We start from the raw sequence: 20,338 nt of genomic DNA on the forward strand, positions 1-20,338 counted from the left end.
GGAGAGAGAGGACTCTGGGAAGAAGAGAGGTGGAGAAGCCAATGAGACACTGAAGAAGTCAGACATAGGATACAGAAGAGAGGTGACTAAACCCCGTGGCAAAACATAGATTAATGAAAGCAGGGTAATTTAAGTGATAAGAGTTAGTTGGGAAAAGGCCTGAGTTAAGGCCAAACTTTCATAGGTTATAAGTCTCCATGTCATTTGTGAGCTGGTGGAGCAAAGTTCAGTTATAAAGTTCAAAGAGAAAGTTTGTACAGTTGTAGTTGTTGTTGTTGTTTTGGGACACTATTGGTGGTTTTATCCTTTCTTTTTTGTCATATATTTTTAGGATCGAAGTGGTTATTTTAGGGTAGTTCTTCTTTCTCTTTCTCTTGTTCTTGAGACAGGGTCTGACTCTGTCCTCTAGGTTATCCTGAACTCCTTTTGCGGTCCAGGCTGGCCTCATGCTGTGGTGGACCTCTTTCCTGAGCTTTCCCTCCTGGGATTATAGGCAAGAGCCACCACACCCAACAGGTTTTCAGTTTTCACGCTGGAGCCTTCAGTGGCCAATGCCCTACCCTCAGGCACGTTCTCCCTGTGTAAAGCACAAATGTTCCCCTTAACTCACCAATATCTCTAAAAGTTACAACCACTATGTCCTCATTCACCACGTCCAAAACGTTGAGTTCACTCTCCTTTCTTTCTTTTTTAAATATTTATTTATTATGTATACAATATTCTGTCTGCATGTATGCCTGCAGGCCAGAAGAGGGCACCAGACCTCATTACAGATGGTTGTGAGCCACCATGTGGTTGCTGGGAATTAAACTCAGGACCTTTGGAAGAGCAGACAATACTCTTAACCTCTGAGCCATCTCTCCAGCCCCCCACTCTCCTTTCTTCACCAAACTGCACCTCTCTCTCTCTCTCTCTCTCTCTCTCTCTCTCTCTCTCTCTCTCTGTGTGTGTGTGTGTGTGTGTGTGTGTGTGTGTGTGTGTGTGTGTGTTTGTGTGTGTGTGTCCCCATTGAAAATCTGAGTATATACAATGAACAGTAACCATGCCACAGTTGAATGCTAAGCTGTCTTGAAAGACCCAACAGAAAGAAGTCAATCGTTTTGGGGGCTTTTTAATTTGCTAAAAGTAGATTCTGGCCTAGCTTCTAACAGAGTCCTTGCTCTCCTCCACAACCTCATGAGCAAACCTTAATAATCACTAAGCTGGCCTTCCAACCCTCCACAAAAATAGCCCATTAAGCTCTGCTGACAACCTTCTAATGCGTCTGTAGCCCACAGCTCCAAATTCTCCTGCATTCCTCCAAAAATTTAGTTTTGAAAGTCTAAGAACCTGGTTAGATTTATCACATCGGTGGCCCCACTTCTGCTACCAGTTTCCTGTTGGTCTCTTTTCTGGTGGCTGTGACTAAGTAGCTGACAAAAGAAACCTGAGAGGGAATTCATTTTGACTGACAGTTGGGATGACTCTAGTTCATCATGTCGGGAAGGTAAAACTAAGTGAGTGTCTCCGTCCATGAGGCCTTGTGAATTTTGGAGGAGATACAATTAAATCTATTCACTATTTTAAGAAATAATTGGTATGTTGTTGGTAACACTCAAGCAAAAAAACAGGGCAAGCACCTTGTTCTTAGACTACTGTCTTAGATAGGGTTTCTATTGCTGTGAAGAGACACTATGACCATGCATACTCCTTTTTTAATTTTTTGTTTATAAATTTATTTATTTTTATTTTATGTGCATTGGTATTTTGTCATGGGTGTCTGGTCCCATGGAATTGGAGTTACAGGCAGTCATGAGCTGCCATGTGGGTGCTGGGAATTGAACCTGGGTCCTCTGGAAAAGCAGTCAGTGCTCTTAGCCACTCAGCCATCTTCCCAGCCCCAACCATGCCTACTCTTATAAAGAAAAACATTTAATTGAGGGGACTCACCTACAGTTTCAGAAGTTCAGTCCATTATCATCCTAGTGGAACATGGCAGCATGCAGAAGACATGGTGCTAGAGCTGAGAGTCCTACATTTTGATCAGCAGGCAACAAGAAGTGAACTGAATGATTGGGTGTGGCTTGAGCATATATGGGACCTCAAACCCCGCCTCCACAATGACGCATTTCCTCCACAAGGCCATACCTACTCCAACGAAGCCACACTTCCCAATAGTACTATTTTCTATGAGCTTATGGGGGTCAATTACATTCAAACTACCACATTCCACTCTTTGACCCCCAGGAGTTTGCAACAATATCATAATACAAAATGCGTTTAGTCCACTTCAAAAGTCTCCATAGTCTATCCACAGTCTCAACCATGTTTTAAAGTCCAAAGTTCAAAGTCTCTTCTGAGACTCGTACAATCTCTTAACTGTAATTCCTTATAAAATCGAAAATCAGATCACATTCTTCCAAGATATAATGGCACAAGATATGCATCACCATTCCAAAACACAGGGAAGGGAGCATAGTGAGGAAATACTGAACCAAAGCAAGACCTAAAACTAGCTGGGCAAACTCCAAACTCTGTGTCTTCGTATCTAATATCAAAGCACTCTTCGGAACTCCCAACTCCTTTCAGGTTTGTTGACTGCAACATACTTCTTTCTCTTGAACTGGTTCTACTCCCTGTTAACAGCCTTCCTCAGGAGGCATCCCACACCTCTGGCATCTCACACTAGCTTCTCCATGGCAATCCAGACTTCACCTTCACTACTTCACACAATGGCCTCTTGAGGGACACCATTGACACATGCTCACTGGCCTCAGTGGCTTTCCTTAGTCATGGAGGAATATCCCATAATCCCTTTTTTCTGTACTTAAAGCCAGAACCATGTAGCTGAAGTTGCCAAGATCTGCTGCTTTCTGGGGCTGGATCATGGCCCTCTTGTTTAATTGCATCTTCACCATCTCTCTGTTTTCCATGCTTTCCATCACTGCCTAAGCTTGGCTGTCCTGGGAACTTGCTATGTGAACCATGCTGGCCTCAAACTCAGAGATCTGCCCACTGCTGGTCTCTGAGTGCTGAGATTAAATGTGAGTACACCACACCAGGCCCTAAACTTTTCTTTTAAAAAAAAAAAATATGTACTTATTTATTATGTGTACTGTATTCTGTCTGCTTGTATGACTGCAGGCCAGAAGAGGGCACCAGACCTCATTACAAATGGTTGTCAGCCACCATGTCGTTGCTGGGAATAGAACTCAGGACCTCTGGAAGAACAGTCAGTTCTCTTAACCTCTGAGTCATTTCCCCAGCTCTAATTACATGTGTATCATACCATGGATATTATTTCACAGCCCACTGAGTCTATGTATAAATTTTTAGTCTTTTATTCCCTGTGCCTTAGTTTAATGGTGTCTATTGTCTTCAAATTCACTTTTTTCTTTTATAGTCTAATGTGCTATTAGTTGATCTAGTGAGTGAATTATTAATTTTCAAGCATTCTATTTATTTTCTTTCTTTTTTCCAAGATATGTTATCACTACGTAGCTCAGACTGACCTCAAACTCACTACACAGCCAAGGATGACCTTGAAGTTTTGATCTGCCTGCCTCTATCCAAGTGATGGAGTTACAAGTACGTGCCACCATGCCCGGTATATTTAGTGCTGGAATCAAACCCAGGTTTTTGTGTATAATGGGCAAACACTCCACCATCTGAGCTATATCCCCAGCTATAACACATTGTGTCTTTGAGAGAGAGAGAGAGAGAGAGAGAGAGAGAGAGAGAGAGAGAGAGAGAGATCTTCTCTGTGTAGCTTTGGAGCCTGCCCTGGAACTAGCTCTTGTGAACCAGGGTGGCCTCGAACTCACAGAGATCCACCTCCCTCTGCCTCCCTGGTGCTGGGATTAAAGGCGTGTACCACCATCACCCAGACAATCTCTGCATTTTCCACTTAGTTTTTATTTAAATTCTCTGATTTTTGCCTTGGGCTCTCATTGTATTAATTTCTTTTAAATTATTTTGCTTTCATCTTGGTTTTTGTTTGGCTGGATTTGTTTTGAATTTGGTTCTAGAGAGTAAATCAAGAACCTCATACATGCTAAGTATGGTTTTGTCACCCTTTAAACTCTGAAACAGGGCTGTTTCAACATCATTTTCTGCTAACTCATTGTCTCTGTTATTTCTGGGTTTGTTTAATTTTCTCTGTTCCTATTGATATTTTGGATTTTTTAATAATTTATTTTTATTTCATGTGTATGAGTGTTTGCCTGTGTGTATGAATGTGTACCACATGTCTGGTGCCTGATGAGATCAGAGGAGGGCGTCAGATCCCCCAGAACTAGAATCAGACACATTATGACTCACTGTGTGGGTACTGGGAACCACACTCAGATTCTTAACCACTGAACCATCACTCCAGCCCTGGCCTTTCAGTCCTTTGTGTGTCTATTAAATTTTATCAGCTATAAAATAACATGAGCATTTTATTGTTGAGTGTCTACATTGTATTGTGTTGCTTAAAGTAATGTTCTGTTTTGGTTGGGGATTTTGTGTAGATCAGATTGATCTCTTTTTTTAAGAATTCGTTTTGTTTTGTTTTTGTGCTTGTTTGTTGAGCCAGAATGTCACTATGTATCTCTGGCTGTCCTGGAACTCACTATTGAGTCTGGTGTACCACGAATTCTAACTGGTCTCAATAATAAAAACCTGGAGTCATATATGGGGTAAATGCTGAAAAATCAGAGAAGTAAAGGAGCCTTTCATGAGAGAGACCTTTTACCTCTACCAAACCCTCAAACCGAAGTGAGCAAGATCCTGTCTCCACGAATCCTCAGACCAAATGCTCTGAGCTCCTATCTCCTCCCACCTTATATTCCTCTCTCTGCCAGCCTAGTGCTGGAATTCAAGGCCAGGTGTGATCCCAAGTGCTGGGATCACATTTGTATAAGCTCTGTTTCTCTTTTAGACAAATTCAATCTCAGTAGCCCAGGGTGCCCTTGAACTCACAGAGATCTGTCTGCCTCTGTCTCCTGAATGCTGGGATTAAAGGTGTGTGCCACCACTGTCTGGCCTCTATGGCTAACTAGTGTGGCTAGCTCCACACTCTGATATTCAGGTAAGTTTTGTTTGTTACAGCATGAACAAAATATCACCACATTCTGGTCTCCAACTCACACAGAGATACTTGCCTTTGCCTTCTGAGGATTTGGATTAAAGATGTGAGCTATCACATCTGGCTGAAAAAAAAAGTTTTTTGTGTATGCATGTTGTGCTTGCGTATATGTGTGTGCACTATATACATGGCCAGTATCCGCAGAGACCAGAGACGATATTAGATTCCCACATGGGTGCTGGGAACCAAATCCAGCTCCTCTGCCAAAGTACAATACTTAACCACTGAGCAATCTCACCAGCTCCTGTAGGACCTGGGTCTACCCTTGCTCCTGGGGTGTATCTTGAGGACAGTTTCTGGGTCTGTCAGCAAAAATCCTGTTTGTTCCTGTGCTCCCTCTGCCTCGCCTGGTGATTAGCTGTAGGGCATTGTTTCATCTTTGGTATGGTAATTTCCCACCTGCCTACACAGAAATCCTTGTGCAGCAGCTAGGTATATAAAGATTTCCCCAAAGCTGAATAAACGGCATTCGGCTGATTTCCTTTCGAATGACCCAGGTCTCTTGTGTGTTCTTTCAATCTCCAGGCCGTTGCCCAACTCGCGTACGGTACAGTGGTGTGCGAACTGTACTGAGGGGGTAACACAGAATTGGGTGTTACAAGTTCCTACTGATAAACTTGTTTATATTTATTTAGTCCACAATTTTAAAATCACAAGCATTGGTGAGTTCAATATTATTTTCTTGTCAGGTGGTATTATTAATTAAAAATGATCAGCCTATAGCTTAGGCTTGCTATTAACTAGCTCTTACAACTTATATACACTCATTTCTATTAATCTATATGCTGCCATGAGGCTCATATGATGATCGGAGATGTTGAGTTCAAGGTCAACCTGGGTTACGAATAGAGAGCTTGTCTAAAAGAAAAAGATATGTAATTGGGAAAAATAAATCATTGCTGAGAAAGGTAGGGTTGATCATTTGAGTTCTCCACATGCTACCAGACCGGAGCTGCTAATTCTCTGGGGGAATAAACACTTCTTTAACCTTTAGCTGATATTTAACACACACACACACAAACACACACACACACACACACACACACACACACACACACACACACACACACACGTTCTCTGAGGCCAGAAGCAGTCATGGGATTTCTCTGAGCTGGAGTTAGAGATGTTTGTTACATGCGTTCTGAGATCTGAACTCTCATACTCACCATGGAGAAGCAAGCACTCTTAACCACTGAGCCATATCCAGCCTCTAAATTTATTTTGTGACTTTTATTTTGGAATGTGTGTGCATGCTTCCTCCTCAGTGTGGGGGATCACAGGCAAGCAATGCCATGCCCGGCTTGCTTCACCTTACACTTTAAGGAGGCTTTCAGTTTCAATACACAAAGAAATCTACAAATAGTTGATAAGAAGCTCGAAGCAGCAGATCAATGACGTCATGTTCAACTTTCATCTTTAGTCTCATATCCTAGAAACTGCCTTCCCCACAGTTCTGTCAGATTCCAGGCTACCTTCGAATTTCACAGGATCTGTAATCACAGTATTATCTTACACTAAGAATCCCATGTCACTGAACAAGGGAAAAAACAAAACGTGCCAAGAAGAGATACGAAGGCTGTTGTTCTGTTATTTCTGGTCGGCGATTTTGCTTCTTTGCTTTCTTTTGGTGACAGGGTCTCTCTTTCTTGTAGTCTAAGCTGGCCTTAAACACACTAGGTAACTCAAATTAACTTCAAACTCCTGGCCATACTCCTGCCTCGGCCTCCCAAATGCCTGGGACCATTCCAAGCACGAAGGTTATTTTTAACCCAAGAAATCAGGGGATAATTACGGTTTATAAAATTTATAAAGGGCAACATAGGAAATATGCCATGTTTACTCTGCCACTAAAAAGAGGTCACCATCGCGTCTCTTAACTTCAATCTCTTCGCGATCTTGTAGCCGAGGTCCCCTTTTGAGGCTTCTGAACCACTTCAAATATGACCGCCTTAGCTTCATTCTCCCTCGCCGCTGTGACGTCATAGCAGACTTCCTGCCCATTTCCAAAATGGCCTCTCCCGCAGCTTCAAAGTTTTGAGTGCGCATGCGCGAAAGTAAGCGATCTCTTCCCGGCAAAATGGCGATGAGTTTAATATGTGGCCGCCGGGAGCTTCTGCGCCTCCTACGGCCCCAGCGTTCGGTAAGGTTGCGTCTATACAGCCGGCATGCTTCCCTGTTCCTGTCACCTGAGTTGAGGTCACTGTAACCTAAGTGTCGTGACCTCAGGTCGCGTGAGGACGCAGCAGGGTTACGTCCAGGGGTTGGTGGCCCTGTTTCTCTTAGCTGTCTGGGAGCTGTCTTCGACCCTGAGCCCTGACCTCTGAGCCCCATTGCCTGGCTTCAGGAACGGGGTGCGAGAGACCAGGGCCCGGGCTGCACCCTGCATGCTCCGGTGCACGCCTTCGGGGCCTGCAGACTGCTCGAGCAGAATTGCAGTGCCCCGACTGCTGCAGCAGGCTGTCTGCGGGACAGCGGGGACGCTGGGACTCAAGGGGTTCCCTTCTCCTTTCACACGGTCAGTTCCACAGCGTCGCAGGGTCCCTGAAACCGCTGGCCACCGAGCTCCTCATCGCAGCCCGCCTGGGTAGTGGGCGGCCACACTCTGCTCTTCTCGCCGCCCTAAGTCCTCGCTGCATCAGTACTTCTGCCACCTTCTTTGCAGAAGCCCAGGTAAGAAGTCCCCACGGATGCCAGGAGAGCAGCTTCTTGGCCAGTTTCTTTTGTTCTGTGTTTTTGTCATTTTGAGATAGAGAATGTGTAGCAGAGTTTTTTTTCACACTCCACGCGGTTCCTAATAATATTAGCCTCTCCGTTTGGAATAGAAATAGAGTCTCAGTAATTCAGCAGGAAAACTCTTGAAAGTACATGAGAAATTTGTGGGGCTGGTGAGATGGCCCTGCAGTGCAAATGTACTTGCCTTGCAACTCTGGGAACTTGAGTGCTAATCTTGGGACCCCAGTAAAGGTGGAGCCAGTTGTGATAGAGTCCCTGGAATCCCAGCACTTGGGAGGCAAAGGCAGACAGATCTCTGAGTTCAAAGCCAGCCTGGTCAACATAACAAGACAGGGCTACATAGTGAGACCCTGTCTTAAAAAAAAAAAAAAAAGTAACCAAGCAGTGGTGGCGCTCACCTTTAATCCCAGCACTCAGGAGGCAGAGGCAGGCGAATCTCTGTGAGTTTGAGGCCACCCTGGTTCACAAGAGCTAGTTCCAGGACAGGCTCCAAAGCTACAGAGAAACCCTGTCTCGAAAAATAAAAAATAAAAGAAGTAAAGGAGAAAAGCGAAAACTGGCTCCACAAAGTTGTTCTCTGACTTCCACACATGCCATGGCGTGCATGCCTACCCACATCATGCATGCACAATAATACTAAATTAATTTAAATTTTGTGTTATATCTAAGACACTGATTACCAGAGTGGTGGCAAGCCAATAATGTGAACTGTGATTATGGGTGTGTGTATTTACATACTAATATTTGTGATTCTGTGAATACTGTTTCTTAGAAAACTAGGTTTTGTTGATTTTTTTTTAAGATTGATTTTATTGTATGTATATGTGTGTGACTGTGTACATGTGATCATGGGTGCCCATGGACACCCAGAAGAGAGCAATAGAGACCCTGAAGCTGAAGTTATAAGTGGTTGTGTGCTGCCTGCTACAAGGGTGTTGGGAGCTAAAACTGGATCCTCTACCAGAGCTCTTAACCCTTGAGCCATCTCTTGGGGATATACTCTATAATAGAGCTCTTGGTTAGCATGCACAGGGCCAGCCTGAGCTGCAGAGCAATCAAGATCCTGCCTCCAAAACTCACCCCCACCGTCCCAAAAAAAGAAATTGAAAAAAAAAAAAAATTGAGTTGACTTAAAAGAGGAGCTGTGGGCTGCGGACTAACTTGGTGGTCTGTGTACTTGTCAGATGTGGGTGGGGCCCTGGATTCAGTGCCCAGCACAAAACAACAAAAAGAATCCCAAGCGCTGTAGTTTCAGAATATGAAAAGGATGGAATATCCCAAAGTCTGGGAAGCGGGACATGAAAAGCAATCTCCCTGCCTCCCCTGGGGGAAACCCTGAGACACTCTAGTTCTTATATACTAGTGGTAAAAGCAGGAGCGTGCAGACCTCCTTGGACATCTGGAAGAGCAAGAAGTCAAAGCAAGAAAATGTAACCCAGAACTGGTTAGTATCAGGGAACCTTGCCTTTTGTGCGTCCCACTTATGATGATACTTGGTCTCCTTTGTCACAGGTCCAAGCACCCGCTGTGGTTCCTGCTACCCCCGCCCCTCCTGCGGTACCTGAGGTGGCCTCTGGAGGAGCTGCAGATGTGGCCCAGGGCGCTGCAGAGCAGAGCTTCGCTGAGCTGGGACTTGGGTCCTACACCCCTGTGGGACTCATCCAGAACCTCTTGGAATTTATGCATGTTGACCTAGGCCTGCCTTGGTGGGGGGCCATCGCCACGTGTAAGAGTGCATCCTGAGGAGGGCAGAGGAGTGGGGGCAGAACCTCAACGATGGCAGTTCTGTCAGTGGATTAGAGACAGGTGCAGACAGCTAAAGGTCAGAAAAGTAGATAATTCAAAGAGAGATAATACGCCCAACCTTTATTTCCTAAAGAGCATTGGAAAGGCAGGTGTCATGTATGATTCAAAACATACAGCTATTTGAATGTGACCCGGGAGTTGGAGTAGGGAATCATATATATTAAAAGTAATGAAGCTACCCTGACTTAGCAGAATAGAAGGTTGGGTCAGGTACTTACACTCCCAAATTAGAAAGCTGTTCTCATTGCTCTTAAAAAAGCTGAAACTGTGTTTTCGTCCTGTTTCTTCCTGGGGAGACCAGTAGGACTTTTTATCATTAAAAACTAGGTTAAGTGTAGAAATGTAGCTCGGTGATAGAGCACTCGCCTGTTGTGCCCTAAACCAGCCCGGGCTGCATAGTAAGACCCCAGTGCTTGGGAGGTCAATGGGATGCAGGCGTCCTTAGTTAAATAAAGAGTTCAAGGCTAAGTCGCTGTTGCAGTGTTGTGCAGGGACACCATGATCACAGCAACTCTTATAAAGGGAAGCATCTAACTGGGGTCTTGTTTACAGTGTCAGAGGCTTAGTCCTTTGTCGTCATGGTGGGGAACATGTTATCATGAAGACAGGTGTGGAGCTGGAGAAATAGCTGAGAGCTCCATCCTAATCTGTAGGCAGACAAGAGAGAGAAGTCACTTTCTGAAACCTGAAAGCCCACCCTCAGTGACACACTTCCTACAACAAGGCCACACCTCCTAATGCCACTCAAATAGTGCCACATCCAATAAGTAAGCATTCATATATGTGAGACTTTGGAGGCCATGCCTGAGCCTCATAAAATTTAGCCTTTAAAAGGGTTTTTAAAAGCCAGGTGGTGGTGGCGCACGCTTTTAATCCCAGCAGAGGCAGAGGCAAGTGGATCTCTGTGAGTTTGAGGCCAGCCTGGTCTACCAAGCAAGTTCCAGAACAGCTAGGACTGTTATACAGAGAAACCCTGTCTTAGGAAAAAGAATTTTCAAGAACTTTGAGCTAGATGTGGTGGTATATACCATTAATACCTGGAGGAGAGGGGCGGAAGGCAAAGACTGGAGGATCTCTGTAAGTTTGAGGCCAGCCTGAACTATATAACAAGTTCCAAGCTAGCAAAGGTATTAGAAACCCAGGGAAAAGGGGGTGCTGGAGATGACTCAGTGGTTAAGAGCACAGCTGCTTTTGCAAAGAACCCAGGTTCTATTTCCAGCACCCACACGGTGGCTCACAGCTGTCTAACTCCAGTTCAAGGGGATCTCATGCCTTTTTGTCCTTCATGGGCATACATACCGACAGGCAAAACACCCATACACATTAAATAATACTTTTTTTTCTGTATGTATGCGTGTTTGTCTGGATGCATGCCTGTGCACCATGTGTGTGCAAGGCCTGGATGCAGCCAGCTTGCAGCTGTGAGGCAAGTGCTCTACCACTGAGCCAAATTCTCAAGCCCTTGGTTTTTGAGGGTTTTTTGTTTTTTTAAGATTAATTTTAAGCTGGGCATTGGTGGCACATGCCTTTAATCCCAGCTCTCAAGGGGCAGAAGCAGGCAGCCTGGTCTACAAGAGTTAGTTCCAGGACAATCTCCAAAGCTATAGAGAAACAAAAAAAAAAAAGATTTAATGTTATGCATGCACTAAATTTAATATTAAAAACCTCATGAATGTGTGTGCATGCATGCATTTGCCTGTATATCTGTACACTTACCTGCAGAAGCCTGGAACTGGGGTTACAGGCAGTTGTGAACTACCTCACAAGGGTACTGGGAACCAATTCAGGTCCTCTGCAAAAACAGCAGTCACTCTTAACCACTGAGCATTCTCTCCAGCCCACCTCCTTGGTTTTTTGAAGTAAGGTCTTACTGTGTGGGACAGTAAGACTTCACACTCTTGATACTCTTGGCCTCTCTGGTGCAGAGATTAGAAGCATACCTTCCGTTCCTGGTTTCAGTCCCTTCCGTTTATGCTAAGTATATAAACAACTTTCACATGCCTGTGTGTTCTTTGAGGGATCCAGTGAACCCACTTCTTTCTAGTCTTTGACCCTCAGCTAAGATGACCTCAGTGTAACTGCTGGTGATGGCATTGCTGCATCAGCTTTTCTCATCATACTTGATCTTCCTGCATTTGACACACTAGAGCTTGAAGACTTACCCTTTGGCTTTCGTGACAATCTTTCCTGTCCTCCCCCTAATGTCCTGTTTTCTAGCTACACTTGCCTAACTCCACCCTTCTTCAGGATGGTACTCCAGGTTGTGTCCTTGCTTCCACAGATAGCGTAAACTAAGCCTTTGTTGGTGTGGCCGGTAGTCAGGAGTGTGTAAGGAAAGAGGAAAGGTTAAGCCGCCAGAATGTGGTGGATTACTACTTTAGGGACTTGTAAAAGTGACTGGCCAGCTTTGTTCTAAGCTGGGTATAATGGCAAATAACTGTGCTTACAGCACTAGGGAGGCTGAGAGAGAAGGCTCATGAGTTCAGGGCCAGCTCTATACACCAAGACCCTGTCTCAGAAAATAAAATCATGCTTTATCCTGAGACTCAGTTATGCAGAGGTGCTGAGCAGGGTGCAGGTAAGGTAGATGTTCTGCCTTTATCAAGGGTGACTTCATTTGTGTATTTTCGTCTGCAGTGAACAGTTGAGGAAAAGATCTTCACTGATGATAGAAAGTTTGGAGCCTATTGAAATACAAAAGCAACGTTTGCTTGCTGGCAGAGGGTAGTGTTTTTTTCAGAGAAACAAAAAAAAAAATCCCTGCTCATCTGCTTAAAGAAGTTATGCTGAACTTCTGTGGCAGCAGTCTGAGCCTTGAAGAGCTGGGTGGACCCTGTCCTTACTTCTGGGCCCCTTGGGTGACAGCCTCAGTGTGGAAAAGACTGGAATAAGACTTAGAGCGAGGACCTGAACCCTTCATTCTTCTAGCTGCAGGCAAGTTTTCATTTCACTCCAAGCCCATGTTGTATTTTCCAGGTACGGTCCTCGCCCGCTGCCTCGTTTTCCCACTGATTGTGAAGGGCCAGCGAGAAGCAGCCAAGATCCACAACCACATGCCGGTGATACAGAAGTTTTCCACCCAAATCAAAGAGGCCAAGTTGGCAGGAGACCAGGCTGAGTGTGAGTCGGCTCCAGGGCAAGTGTGGGAGAGAAGCACATTTGATGTGAGACATTGTGCTGTGGGAGAGGGGCGGGTGCTGCAGTTGGGTGGTTCTGGCAAATGTAAAGGTTTATCCTTTCCTTGGGAAGGCCGTGGGCCCAAGATGAAGTTGTTCACCTTCACTGATGTCACTTAACCCAGTGACTCATTCCCCTCCCCTCCCAGTTTACAGGGCCACCATAGAGATGACACGTTATCAGAAAAAGCATGATATTAAACTCTTCAGACCGCTCATCCTACCTCTCACGCAGGTGAGCACAACTCTTCTTCTGCTTATCCATCCCGAACCCAGCAAGCTGCCTCCTGCTTCCCATGTCCCAAGATCCCCAGAAAAGCAGGGGATGGTGGTGTGCATGGCTTTTAGTAATGGTGTTATGAAAATGTACCCGTTAGATGTGTTGACTGTTTATCCTGTGTAACAGGCCCCCATCTTCATCTCCTTCTTTATTGCCTTGAGAGAGATGGCCAACCTGCCTGTGCCCAGCCTGCAGACAGGTGGGCTCTGGTGGTTCCAAGATCTCACGGTATCTGATCCCATCTACGTCTTGCCACTGGTAGTCACTGCCACAATGTGGGGTGTCCTTGAGGTAAGCTGGGGCTAGCCAAGTGTGAGACCCGCCAGTTACAGGGAGAAGGGATGAAGGGTATGCAGAATGTACCTTCCATTCCCTGGAAGAGTAGAGTTGACGGGTGAGAGATTGGAATTCACTGTTCTTTTCCTCGACCCGTTTTGGGCAGCTAGGTGCGGAGACGGGCGTGCAGAGCTCTGACCTCCAGCTCATGAGGAATATTATCAGAGTGATGCCGCTAGTGGTCTTGCCCGTGACCATCCACTTCCCCTCGGTAGGTAACGGCTTTGTGCTGCCTCCAAGTCCTTCTGCCTCGTGCCTCTGAACAAGCTGACTCGGCAGAGCTCTGAGCATCTTCTCTTCGCTCACGCAGGCAGTGTTCATGTACTGGCTCTCCTCCAACGTGTTCTCCCTGTGCCAAGTGGCCTGCCTTCGGATTCCAGCCGTGCGCACAGTGCTTAAAATCCCCCAGCGTGTCGTACACGACCCTGACAAATTGCCTCCTCGGGAAGGCTTCTTGAAGAGCTTCAAAACAGGTAAGGGGTATCAGGCGGGCGGTGTGGTGCAGTGAGGAAACCTGTAATCCCAGCAAGGAGGGAGCCGAAGCAGGAGTGCACTGCCTAGCCAGCCAAGCCTCCGTAGTGGGCTCCAGACCAGCCTGGCCTATGGAACTTGAGACTTTTCTCAACAAGGAAAGGGTGGGTAGGGAGGAGGGGAGGCGGGGGTCAGAACCAGGAGAAAGTGGCCTAAAAATAAGAGAACTTCTCTCCTCACACAGGCTGGAAGAACGCTGAACTGGCACATCAGCTCCGAGAGCGTGAACAGCGAATGCAGAAACACTTGGACCTGGCTGCCAGAGGTGAGGAAGCCCTTCAGGCTCGATTCTCTCTTCCATTTCTTCTTTCTCTCTGTTGACTGAGATTTGTTCTCTCTTCTCCCAGGTCCCTTACGACAGACTTTTACCCACAACCCTCTGCTACAGCGTGATCCGAGTCACCCTCCCAACAGCACCAGCAGCAGCCCCAGCAGCAGCAAGCCAAAGTCAAAGCCTTGGAATGACACTCTCGGCTGACTGCTGTCCTGTGCTCAGTCTGACAAGAACTGCATCTTCACAGACTCCTGCACACACACTTGATGCTGTGTCCTCGCCCCAAACCTGGGAACTCCAGGATTTGGAAGTGTCTGTTTTACAAATTGTTTCTACCACAGACTGAAGAGACTTCCTCCTGTGTATAAAAGAGCACTGGAGAGGCAGGCAGCCTTCTCATCCAGAGCTAGTAAAAGTCTGTCTTGTCTGGGCTTCTTGATGTTTGTTAAATCCGGAAGGGGAATGGTGCTTCAGAACCTCACTCGCTCTTGCTCTTGGGAAGGAGCGTTGGGTTTGAACCTGAGCTTCAAAGCTCAGACCTGCCTCCCACATTGTCCGTCTGCATCTGCGTTTACACTGTAGACATACGATAGGCAAGACTGTATGGCGGTCTCTTGTACTGGGGACTGACCCTACATCTCCAGCCCTGAGCCATGTTTCCTGACCTACCCCCCCAAGATTACCTATACAGTTTCTTTAAGAAGTAGATGTGCTGGAATTCTGAGTGGTGATTTGGAAGAATGAAGGGGGAATGGCTCAGCAGGTGAGAGTTCAAATCCCCAGCACCCTTGTGAAAAGCTGGGCGTGGCCCTGTTCTTACATCTCTAACAACCCCAGTTCTGTGGGGTGTGGAGACAGGAGGATTACTTGGGCTTGCTGGCCATCAGCCTAGCTCCAGGTTCAGTGAGAGACCCTGTCTCTAGGGAATAGGGTGGAGAGTGACAGACAGGACACCTCCTGTCTTCCGGCCTCTGCACATGCACCACACAAGAAAAGGGGAAGTTCTCATACACTAGCTTCTTACGTTTATAACACTGTAGTGTGACCGTTCACGTGTTTTTATAGAAATTGGCTTTATAACCTTTTGGCAGCTGGCTCCTGAGGGAGAACTTGACTCATTTACTTTCCTAGTCTGTCTTTAAACTGCTTAAGTACCCAGAGTCACTAAGTAGAGTAAAGCCACTCAGACTGTAGGAACATAACCTTTTTATTGTTTTGCAACCATGACAGTTTTGTGTCCCTCTAAAGGAGACAAGTTTGGAGCATTGTTGGTCCTTGTAAAGGAAAAGAGGAGTGGGTAGGCACACCCAGGCACTTCCAGAACCAGGCTCCAGAGGTGGCCTGCTTCCTGCCACAGTCTGCATTATCCCCTTATAAAGTCTGAAACAACACATAGCAAAACAAATTAATTTTCATCCCTCAAAAGCAAGTTCAAAGTTGAAGCTGCCGAGACTGGGCTCCTGGATGGGGACCTCCAAAGAGGTCCTGGCCAGTGGGACGTAAGAAGCACCCGTTTGTCCACATCTCAGAGTTCCAAGCTCTACTTAGACTTGCGACCCTGTTGCTTGGGCATCTCTCCATCTTCCAAATCCAGTTCTGTAGCAACCGACATGCAGAGGATCTGGAGGTACCGTGTGGTGGAAGCTACAAAGAGAAATCTGAGTTAAAACTGGAAATGGGTCCAGGGGGCTGAGTTCAGTGGCACCAAAGGGGGCCGGGCCTGAAACAAGTGATTCAGCTAAGCCGTATGGTTAATAACCGGTGCCAGTTGTGGTAAGGGGGACTAGGTCTGCAGGAAACGGCAAGCAACAACAAAAAGCCCAGTCTATTGAGGTAGCTGAGCAACTGGGAGATCCAGAGCTTACCTACGATCCTGCGAAGGCAGAGAGGCCGCTTGTGCTCGGGGACCCTGACGATGAGGAAGTAGAAGGGCAAGCCTGAGAGGGCAATGGCGATGCCGATGAGGGAGTTGATGGTGTCGCTGTAAAGCGGGACGGCCACCAGGAAGATGGTGCAGAGGCAGAAGACAATGGGGAAGAAAAGGCTGAGCTAAGGGGACAGAGAACAACTGTGAGTTAGCCCGGCATGCTCTTGGCTGTTGTTTGGAGGTGGTCTCACTTGGTGGCCCAAACCCATAAACCCATAACCCTGCCTCAGCCTGAATGCTAGGATTGTAGGCATGGGTTGCTACACCCAGCTTGGAACTGCCGACAACCTAGATAGTCCTAACCCCCTGAAGATGCAAACACTGAAGGGCTGGAGATAAAACGCCGTGGTACAGCACTTGCTGGACATAAGTACTCGGCCTCCTTTCTGTCGTGTGCTGCGGGCACCGCCAATTCCTAGCACTGTTTGTTGGTTACCTTAGGGCAGTGGGGTGAGACTGCAGAAGGTCCAACCAAGGCCTGTGCAAGACAGGATACACCACTGAGCTGGATCCCCAGTCCTTGCTAGGTTGTTTGTTTGTGGGGTTGTTGGTTCACTGGCCTTTACATGCTACCATGTCTGGTACCAGAGGAAATCAGAAGATACTGGATCCCTTGAAACTGGAGTTACATTTGTGAGCCTTCATGTGGGTACAGAGAAACCTGAATCAACTACTAAAGCCATCTCTCCAGCCCCTGTTGTTAGTTTTTTAAAGATTTATTTATTTTCAGCCAGGCAGTGATGGCGCATGCCTTTAATCCCAGCACTCTCGAGAAGCAGAGACAGGCGGATCTCTGTGAGTTCGAGGCCAGCATGGTCTACAAGAGCTAGTTCCAGGATAGGCTCCAAAGCTGCAGAGAAATCCTGTCTCAAAAAAAAAAAAATCTATTTTCATTTTATGTGTCTGAGTGTTTTGCCTGCACATATGTGTGCCTAGAACCCACAGAGGATCCCCTAGAACTAGAATTACAGACAATTGTGAGTTGCCATAAGGGCAGTGGGAATCAAATCCAGGTACTTTGCAAAAGCATCAATTGCTCTTATCCACTGAGCCGTCTCTCCAGCCCAACTCTTGATTTTGTTAAATGCAAATTTGGAACTTATTTATTTATTATGTACACCATATTTTGCCTGCATATAACCTGCAGGCCAGAAGAGGGCACCAGATGTCATTACAAATGGTTATGAGTCACTATCTGGTTGCTGGGAATTGAACTCAGGACCTCTGGGAAAATAGCCAGTACTCTCAACCTCTGAGCCATCTCTCCAGCTTTGTTTTTTTTGAATTGCAGATACATGCCACTGTGCCTGATGTAGGGAAAGGATAAACTCTTGGAAGGCGCCTGCAGCAGCAGTACTAGCTGCACTAAATGGAACAAAGGTAGGGTAAGGGAAATGGATTACCTTGAGAGGGCGAGGCCGGTCAGGTTCCTTCCAGCGCAGATAAAGCTGACCCACAATGGAAAGCCCCACAAAGAACCAGTAACTGAAGCTATAGTAGTTAATGAGCTGGAAAATGTCCTCCACACACAAGTAGAACAGTGCCAAGATGCCCTGTTGATGCAAGTCCAAGTCAGTTCCTCTCAGGCCCTGGTTATTCTAAGTGCCTTCTACCATGCTTAGCCCCTCCCAAGTCCATCCCAGGTCACATCTTCACAGTCTCAACGTTTGCCTTTTGCTCCAAACCCTGCAGCACCCTTGGTACTTCATTCCTCCTCTATTAAAAGAAACTTGTCTTTAGTCAGGTGGTGGTGGTGCATGTCTTTAATCCCAGCACTAGGGAGGTAGAGGCAGGTGATTCTCTGTGAGTTCAAGGCCAGTCTAGTCTATAGGAGTTCCAGGGCAGCCAGGGCTACACAGAGAAACCCTGTCTGAGGCAGGGTGTGTGTGTGTGTGTGTGTGTGTGTGTGAAAAGACAGGTGTGGTAGCACATGCCTTTAATCCTAGCCCTCAGGAGAAAGAGGCAGGCTACTTCACTCTGTGAGTCCAAAACCAGTCTGGCCTACAGAGTGAGTTCCAGGGCAGGAAGAACTGCTATACAGGGCTGGAAAGATGGCTCAGAGGCTAGGAGCACTGGCTGCTCTTCCAGAGGACCCCGGTTTAATTCCCAGCACCCACATGGCAGCTCAAAACTGTAACTCCAGTTCCAAAGAATCTGATGCCTTTACAGCAATGCATATAAAAATAAATATAAATAAATTATAAGAAAAAATAACTTATGCAGAGAAACCCTGTTGGGGTGGGGGACGGGGAGATACTTGCCTCTCGTCTAAATTTTTAGTGCATTCTTCACACCTTCACCCAGTTAACTCTAACAGTTCAAAGTCCACAGAAGTCTTGGGCAAACCCTCCCTGTAATGTCCCCAACTAACATGCCAAGTTCCTCTATGACAAAATTCCACAAAGCTTTATCGCAGGACTTTGAGATGCTGCCTCCCTTACCTAAAGCCCGTCTCGGCAACCCTAACCATCATACTCCATCTTAAAATGCCCTCCTCCACAGTTTTTTTCTCAGCCAACTTCTGCCCTCTTGCAAGTGACCATTTCTTCTCTTAAAGGGTGCATCGCAGACCATCATGGCAGTTAATCGTTACAGAGTATCTGCATGCCCTACTCCTCACCTTAGACCACAGGACTTAGCACCTCTCACAGAAGTTTGAGTCTAGGAACTTCATCAGTGATTGGCACAATGCATCAGTACTTTTTAGGTCAGAACCCCCTTTCTGGCTTCAAGAACCTAGAGTAGCTACGTCTAGTACTACCACGTCTTCCCGCAATCCGGTTCTCTGTGTCATCCCCGAGATCACTCACATTGAAGAGAAGAGAAGGCACTGGTGTGAACCGCTCAACATGAATCATAGAGATGGCATCAGGGAGGTGGCCTTCTCTTGAGCCCACAAATAAAAGCCTGTTGAGGTAAAATAAGAGAGGCTGACCAAACCGTGGGACACATAGGGCAGCCTGGGTCACCTGTCACCTTAGCCTCCCTCCGCAGTTCCTTCAAAAGGAGTGCAGTACGGAGCTTAGAAGTGGAGGCTGCTAATGGTAACAAGAAGAAAGAGACTGGGGAACACTGGCCACTGAAATGCCAGCACTAACGTTTGACTGTCTCCACCAAAGCTTTTCCTGATACCCTCTCTGTCAGCAATGAATGACAGTCCTACCTAGAAGCAGCCACAATGGAAGCATTGAGGCCACCAAAGCAGGACAATGCAACTGCCACCGGAATTGTCCAGTTGAATATTCCGAAAATCCGATCCGCAAAGGTCTAAGAGAGAGGCATAGAAGTCATTAGCAGATCCTAAAGGGGATGGAAATCACGCACAGGCGCGTGCCCAAATCCACCATCAAGGGCCCAGCGCTCGCCACAGTGAAGGCAGCAGGCCTCCTTGCAAGCCCGCTATCCTAAATGTACTCCTATCAGGCTCTCTACTCCCTTTCCAGGACGGAAGCTGGAATATTCCAGAAGCCCGCAACACACCCTCATCATGCTAGTGAAAATCCTTTACCACAGCAACAGCTTCACTCGCCAAGATGTCCTTCATGTCGAGCACGCTGTAATAGGCCACGTTGGTCAAGAGGTAGATGATGGTGACGATGGGCATGGAAATGCCGATGGAGAGGGGCAGGTTCCTACAGCCAAGCAAGCAGACAAAAGGATGTCAGTCCTACCGTTACCGTTTTATCCCCACCTCTCAGCCCTCAGACTCTGCCACGAACGCAGATGTCTGTGCTCCCCAGTTCCTTTGCCTTTGAGGTTGCCTGAAGCATTGGCGTAAGCTCTGAACTCTTAAAAACTAAAAAGGAGCCGGGCGGTGGTGGCGCACGCCTTTAATCCCAGCACTCAGGAGGCGGAGGTAGGCGGATCTCTGCGATTTCGCAGCCAGCCTGGTCTACAAGAGCTAATTCCAAGACAGGCACCAAAGCTACAGCAAAATCTTGTCTCATGAAAAAAAAAAATAGAAACTAAAAAGTAGTAGGGGGAAGAAATGCTCCTGTAGTAAAGTTATGCAGGAAAAAGTGACGTTGCATGCAGTGTTATTTGTAATCCCAACTGCTCTGGAGGCTGAGGTAGGGGGATCCCAAGTTGAAGACCTGTGTGGACAGTTTAGAGAGACTGTCTCAAAATAAAACAGGCTTGAGATGACTCAGTGGTTAAGAGCGCCTGT

The 20,338-nt window shown here is 46.6% G+C and overlaps 2 protein-coding genes across 2 annotated transcripts in view; one reads left to right on the forward strand and one right to left on the reverse strand.

Annotated features, from left to right (window-relative positions):
• Positions 1 to 7,100: 7,100 nt before the first annotated feature.
• Oxa1l (OXA1L mitochondrial inner membrane insertase) lies at positions 7,101 to 14,675 on the forward strand. The gene is made up of 10 exons (XM_048445165.3): positions 7,101 to 7,247; positions 7,628 to 7,777; positions 9,353 to 9,566; positions 12,623 to 12,766; positions 12,972 to 13,057; positions 13,229 to 13,393; positions 13,545 to 13,649; positions 13,749 to 13,911; positions 14,154 to 14,234; positions 14,317 to 14,675. Exons 1-10 carry the CDS (start codon positions 7,152 to 7,154, stop codon positions 14,445 to 14,447), a joined length of 1,335 nt encoding a protein of 444 aa, XP_048301122.3. The 5' UTR covers positions 7,101 to 7,151; the 3' UTR covers positions 14,448 to 14,675.
• Positions 14,676 to 15,432: 757 nt separating this feature from the next.
• Slc7a7 (solute carrier family 7 member 7) overlaps positions 15,433 to 20,338 on the reverse strand; it is a 46,880-nt gene continuing 41,974 nt past the window's right edge. Inside the window, exons 5-10 of the mRNA XM_048445105.3 lie at positions 19,679 to 19,802; positions 19,334 to 19,437; positions 18,981 to 19,077; positions 17,574 to 17,723; positions 16,109 to 16,292; positions 15,433 to 15,887 (exon numbers count right to left, since the gene is read on the reverse strand). Of these exons, the coding sequence (XP_048301062.3) occupies positions 15,784 to 15,887; positions 16,109 to 16,292; positions 17,574 to 17,723; positions 18,981 to 19,077; positions 19,334 to 19,437; positions 19,679 to 19,802 (763 nt within the window). The 3' untranslated portion in view covers positions 15,433 to 15,783. The remainder of the gene's footprint in view (positions 15,888 to 16,108; positions 16,293 to 17,573; positions 17,724 to 18,980; positions 19,078 to 19,333; positions 19,438 to 19,678; positions 19,803 to 20,338) is intronic.

The sequence above is a fragment of the Myodes glareolus genome, chromosome 12 (genome assembly GCF_982192425.1).
Source record: "Myodes glareolus chromosome 12, mMyoGla1.1, whole genome shotgun sequence".
NCBI classification, from domain to species: Eukaryota; Metazoa; Chordata; class Mammalia; order Rodentia; family Cricetidae; genus Myodes; species Myodes glareolus.

Bases quoted from the DNA above. Each gene is read 5' to 3' on its own strand.
- Oxa1l (XM_048445165.3), top strand. From the start codon at position 7,152: ATGCGCGAAAGTAAGCGATCTCTTCCCGGCAAAATGGCGATGAGTTTA. The intron at 13,650-13,748 runs GTAGGTAACGGC...TCGCTCACGCAG, and splicing joins TGACCATCCACTTCCCCTCG to GCAGTGTTCATGTACTGGCT. The intron at 14,235-14,316 runs GTGAGGAAGCCC...CTCTTCTCCCAG, and splicing joins CTTGGACCTGGCTGCCAGAG to GTCCCTTACGACAGACTTTT.